Raw genomic sequence first — 6101 nt, 5'->3', positions numbered from 1 at the left:
CACCCCCTCCCCCCGTTGCCCCTGCCCGCGCCCTTCCGAGCTGCTCGGCTCCCGGCGTCCCGCGCCCGCCAGCACTGCTCCTGCTCCCCACGCCCGGGCCAAGGGCCGAGGAAGGCGGGCGAAGTGAGGGGGCGCGGCGTGGAGAAGGCGCCGGGGCCGGCAGCGGCAGCGAGCGCCTAGTACCGAGCGCCAGGGACAGCTGGAGTTTGCGGAGCGCTGCCACTGGGGGCGGACGGCAGAGCCCGCTCCGCGCGATGCCGGGCCGCCGAGTGTGAGCCAAGCCCGGAGGGCCCCGAACCACCTACGCCCCCTTCCCCTCTCCCAATCCCCCATCTTTCGGGGGCGCCCAAAACCCGTTTCCTGAGGTTGGCGGCAGCCCCTGAAGACGCCCATCGCGCACCGCTCCTTCCCCGCCGCCGCCACCAACCCCGAGGAGGGATGACCCTCTCCGGCGGCGGCAGCGCCAGCGACATGTCCGGCCAGACGGTGCTGACGGCCGAGGACGTGGACATCGATGTGGTGGGCGAGGGCGATGACGGGCTGGAGGAGAAGGACAGCGACGCGGGCTGCGATAGCCCCGCGGGGCCGCCCGAGCTGCGCCTGGACGAGGCGGACGAGGTGACGCTGGCGGCCCCCCACCATGGGCAGCCTCAGCCGCCGCACCAGCAACCCCTGGCACTGCCCAAGGAGGCCGCTGGAGCCGGGGCCGGGCCAGGGGGCGAGGCGGGCGCGTCCGAGGCCGACGGCTGCAAGGGCGGCGTTGGCGGCGAGGAGAGCGGCGGGAGCGGTGGCGGGCCCGGCTCGGGCAGCGGTGCGGCGGGAGGCCTGGCTCCAAACAAGCCCAAGAACAGCCTGGTGAAGCCGCCCTACTCGTACATCGCGCTCATTACTATGGCTATCCTGCAGAGCCCGCAGAAGAAGCTGACCCTGAGTGGCATCTGCGAGTTCATCAGCAACCGCTTCCCCTACTACCGGGAGAAGTTCCCCGCCTGGCAGAACAGCATCCGCCACAATCTCTCGCTCAACGACTGCTTCGTCAAGATCCCCCGTGAACCGGGAAACCCGGGCAAGGGCAACTACTGGACCCTGGACCCGCAGTCCGAGGACATGTTCGACAACGGCAGCTTCCTGCGGCGCCGGAAACGCTTCAAGCGCCACCAGCAGGAGCACCTGCGTGAGCAGACGGCGCTCATGATGCAGAGCTTCGGCGCCTACAGCCTGGCGGCGGCGGCCGGCGCCGCGGGGCCCTACGGCCGCCCCTACGGCCTGCACCCTGCGGCCGCAGCCGGCGCCTACTCGCACCCTGCTGCTGCGGCAGCCGCGGCGGCGGCCGCGGCACTCCAGTACCCGTACGCTCTGCCGCCGGTGGCACCCGTGCTGCCGCCCGCCGTGCCGCTGCTGCCCTCGGGCGAGTTGGGCCGCAAAGCGGCCGCCTTCGGCTCGCAGCTCGGCCCGGGCCTGCAGCTGCAGCTCAACAGCTTGGGCGCCGCCGCGGCCGCCGCGGGCACGGCGGGCGCCGCGGGCACCACGGCGTCGCTCATTAAGTCTGAACCGAGTGCGCGACCGTCGTTCAGCATCGAGAACATCATCGGTGGGGGCCCCGCGGCTCCTGGGGGCTCGGCGGCGGGCGCTGGGGGCGCCGGGGTAACTGGGGGCACCGGGGGTAGCGGGGGCGGTGGGGCGGCCCAGTCCTTCCTGCGGCCGCCCGGGACCGTGCAGTCAGCAGCTCTCATAGCCACGCACCAGCCTCTCTCGCTGAGTCGGACGACGGCGACCATCGCGCCCATCCTGAGCGTGCCGCTCTCTGGACAGTTTCTGCAGCCTGCAGCCTCGGCCGCCGCCGCTGCCGCCGCCGCAGCGCAGGCCAAGTGGCCGGCTCAATAGGGACGTGCCGGTGGCCGGGATGCAGGGCCCGGCGGCGGCCTCGAGCGTCGGCTGCATTTGCAAGCTGCGCGCCCCGCCCCGCTCCTGGCCCCCCTGCCCAATCCTGGACTTTGCCTCTCTTCCATTTCCTCCCTCCTACCCGTCGACACCGACCTTCGGCGGCCTCCACCCGGTCCTGCCCACCTAGGCTGGCGGAGCAAACTCTCACCGCGCACCCGCGGGGAATAGCTTTCCGTACAGGTAAAACCGAAAACCGAATTTCCGAAAATGTACCCCGACGGCGCCTGCTCTCAGTACCTTGGGGGTGGGAGGGAAATTCCTTGTATATATTTGTATAAAAATTATTGACTTTCCTTTTGGGGTTTTTATTTTTTTAAGAAAAAAACAAATTCAGTAGATTTAGAGCTCTGAACTTTCATTTTTTCTGAAGGTTCACTCTCCGCAGTTTTATGTGAGAAAAAAATGTATAGAGATGTTGGGAGATTTTAAATATTAAAAAATTTTCACAAGGCGAAAAGTGTCATTCTATTATAAGTCTGTTTATATATGAATGAATATATATGGTATTCTAAATGTTATTCCATCGTGTTGTACACAACTTTGTAAATAAAATTTTTAAAGGCTCAGCCTAGTGTTTTATTTAGGTGTCTGAGATAAATGACAAGACTTTAAAATAGCATTTGCATTTTATTTTTCCCAGATATTAGAGGAGTTTCAAGGAATGACCTTTTCAAACTTTGCTAATTCATAATTTGAGTGTAAGAAATTTTAATTGGAGAAAGAATATACCTAATTTAAATTGTATTAATATTTTCTTTTAGTTTTCATATAAAATCGGGATGTTGGTGGTGATCTCCTTCCTATCAATTCATTAAATCTAAATGACTAGATATTTCTGAAGATAAAGTAAGCTGCCATTAAAAAAAACAACCTAATTCTAAACATCAGTACAATTTTAATATTTTTTAAATACAAGACTTTATCTTTCACCATGAAAACTTCCCAAGTGAGAGTTCTTAGTCATTTCAATTATCCTTTCAAAAGAATGTTAATTCCAAACATCTCCCTCATTTTAGCATTTAAAGCCTTGATTTTTCAAACTGTTTATTTTCATCCCCTAAGTGGAAGTAGTAATAAACCCAATTAACTTTTTAAATATATGTATGGCATTTTAAATTTTGCAGTGGAGTTGTATTACCTATATTAACCTGATAGATGATACATAGTAATTTATTCTTTCATAATATTTTCAAATAAGATACCTCTTTTCTATGGTAGTAGTCCACAACATAATTTGGATTTCTGAAGGATTCCTGTAGATGCCTCCTCCAACCCGCAGCTTTTCCGAAGGCCAAGAAATAGTGGCCTTAATATCCTTTGAAAAACAGATGCACATCACCCCGTTTTTCAACCTTTTTAAAAATACCTTAGGCTAGTTTAGTGTGAAATGCGAGATCACAGAGCAGGAATGGGGAGATGTCCTTGCGGATTATTTTTAATGTGCATTTCAGCTGTTGCAACCTTAAGTATTAAGGTAGAAATGAAACATCTAGACGCGGGAAGCCGGTTCCCATCACCAATAACATATCCTCAAATGGCATCAATTCTAATTATTTCGTAATTAATTTAGCTGTTACAATTACGTATGCGAAATCGCTTTTTAAAACTGGAGCGGGTAGCAGTACTGTCAGCTCGGCCCTATGCGCGTGCTGTTTGCAAAACACCGCCAGTCTCTGGCGCTGGCGTCCACCTCGCCTCCCTGGTCGCGGAGATGCCTCCCGGCTGCTGATCCGAGCCTTATTTCCCTGCTGTCGGCGTGGGCTAGGGAGTCGCTTTAAAAGACCCTTCCTCGCAAAAACCGAATCGGTCTTCCTGGTGAACAGTAAACATTATTGTGTCCTGAGTAAACATTCCTTCTGGATCAGAGTCCTAAAATAAAACAAGCTGCCGGGGGTGAGATAATTTAACTTGATAAACAAGAACTTGATAATCAACCGCCACCGAGAGGAGCAACAGTTACCTTCACGGAGAAGAGATTATGGACCACACAGTCTCCGGGCGGGTCCCTTCTAATCTCTTTTTACAAGGAAAAATAAACGGATCTAAATTTGTTTGTGTGTTGCAGCTATAAAAGTAACAAGTTGTTTCACAGTTGTGTCTGGCTAATCGGTTTTTACACAAACAGCAAATGGTACATGATTTGTGCAAACACATAGAGGTTATTTCTAAATTTAGCTGACACCCCTGGGAAAAGGGAAAGGCAGGGCTTCTTGAATTCACTTTTAGCCTCAAGAAGCTGCTGATCCAAGGCTTCTAAATGACATTGGATAACAGGGGCCTCATTCCATCCCTGATCCTTTGTTACTTATAAAATTACTCGCTCATATTTCCGCGCATAGCAGCAATACCGGCCGAGCCTGCGCCCGCAGCGTGACACTCGGCCACAAGCTGCCGCTTGAGATTCGCAGGGCTTCCCACCCCCCTCCCCCGATGCATTGGGCGGTGGAGTGTAGAGGATAGATCCCCCGGCAACTTTCCTTCCAGACACTTATCAACCTTGAACTAGAGCCTGAAGATGGTCCCTTTCCTTTATTTCTTGGAGGGTAGGAGACTCTTAGACGCAGACCCCAAACCGACCAGCGGCTGTTTAAAGTCCCGGCAGATGTCAGGGAGATAGGCCTGGCCATAGCTCAGCTGAAAAGCTCTTTTTGGTTCAAGCTTGCTGAACCACGAAGGCTTAGACCAGAAGGGAAAAATGCAAATATCTTATATAATGAACGCAAGCACTTGGGGAAGGGAGGGCTTGAAACCCACATTTGACATGAGCGGACGCGGGCAGCAGCGAGGAAAGGCACTGAAATCTCCTTTTATACTGAGATTTAAAGGCAACACAACTGATATCGGCTTTTTATTTCACTTAGGCAGATTTATTTGTAATAAAAAGAAGAAACGGGTTATTTTTTATGGGGAGGATTTTAGCTTTCGGCTACATGAATTTAAACTGGTTTCCACTTCTTCCGGCACTCATTTCTAGAAAGCCCATCCAGTTCCAAGGCCTAGTGGCTCTTAGACTATCCCCTGGACGAAGTCCTTGAGTGGGGTCCCGGTACTCAGTCCCTCCAGGAATGGAGGGTGGATTCAGATGTCCAGGGAAATGCGAACGAAGGCTAGAATACATGCACGGGCTCTGCGGGGCTCTTGCTGCGATGGCGGACGTGGCCTGTAGGGGGCGACGAGCAGATGGAAAACTTCCGCGTTTTGTCTCCGAGGGTCCACTCCCAACCCTGAGAGACCTCTGCTTCCCTTCCAGGCTCTGAGCACACTGACACCCTTCCCGTGCTCATCCTCCCGGCCTGGGACACCCAGGTCGAATCTCGGAAAAACTGTTTTTCTCCGCCTCTCTCCTGGAAGGGACAAAGTCCCGAGGGAAGTTTGCCCTAAAGATTGGGAAGCAATAAAGTTTAGTGATGAGGAAACATGGACTTAGAAGCAATTAAGAGTTATATTTCAGGTTATTTATTTTATATGGTTTATAGGAAGAGTCTTGACAGTGAGGGGACTATGAAAGACTGGTGTGTGTGTGTGTGTGTGTGTGTGTGTGTGTGAGCACGTTTTAACGTGGGTTCCTTGAAGAATTGTACTGAAGAGACTATAATCTGAAGGAAAGCCAGTTCCAGGGCCATGTGTCTATTAGACACATGCTGCAAACTGCAGCATAAATAGTAAATGAACGCCTCTCTGGGAGGTGGATGGGGAAGCTGGAAGGTGTTCTCAGAGTGCCCAGGTCGCGTGGCGGTTGTGTGTGTGTCTATTTCATGGGAGGGAATGACTGGAAGCAGTGGAATGAGACATGCCTTCCGGGGGGGGCGGGGCGCGTCCCAATCAGGGAATAGGTACTTCCTGACTGTGACCTTGGACAAACTGCTTGGTTTCTTTCTCTCCATTCCCTTGCCTCTACAAAGAGAATGAGGAGTCTATTTGTCGCTTGGGCTTACAGGATTAGGTGAGTTGGTGTCAGTGAAAAATGTTTTATAAACTGTAAAGATCTAAGGGGATGTAAGGAGTTTATTTGTTTCTTAATGGCTTCTAGAAAGACAAACAACTCTGTTACAAACACTTGCAGTGTTTGTCTTGGTTTTGAACAACTAGATTTTAGGTGTAAAAAAATGGGTTTTTCTATGAGGGGCTGCATAACCTATTCCAGTCTCTTGCCATCT

The 6101-nt window shown here is 52.7% G+C and overlaps 1 protein-coding gene across 1 annotated transcript; it reads left to right on the top strand.

Annotated features, from left to right (window-relative positions):
* Positions 1 to 438: 438 nt before the first annotated feature.
* On the top strand, positions 439 to 1884 carry FOXD3 (forkhead box D3; the record flags this gene model as incomplete). The annotated part of the gene is made up of 1 exon (XM_081225674.1): positions 439 to 1884. The coding sequence occupies one exon, from the start codon at positions 439 to 441 to the stop codon at positions 1882 to 1884; it is 1446 nt and encodes a 481-aa protein (XP_081081800.1).
* Between the last annotated feature and the right edge of the window lie 4217 nt (positions 1885 to 6101).

This window comes from Mesoplodon bidens (genome assembly GCF_964165515.1).
Source record: "Mesoplodon bidens genome assembly, chromosome: 2".
Taxonomy (NCBI): domain Eukaryota; kingdom Metazoa; phylum Chordata; class Mammalia; order Artiodactyla; family Ziphiidae; genus Mesoplodon; species Mesoplodon bidens.
This window is presented reverse-complemented; position numbering and strand designations above follow the sequence as displayed.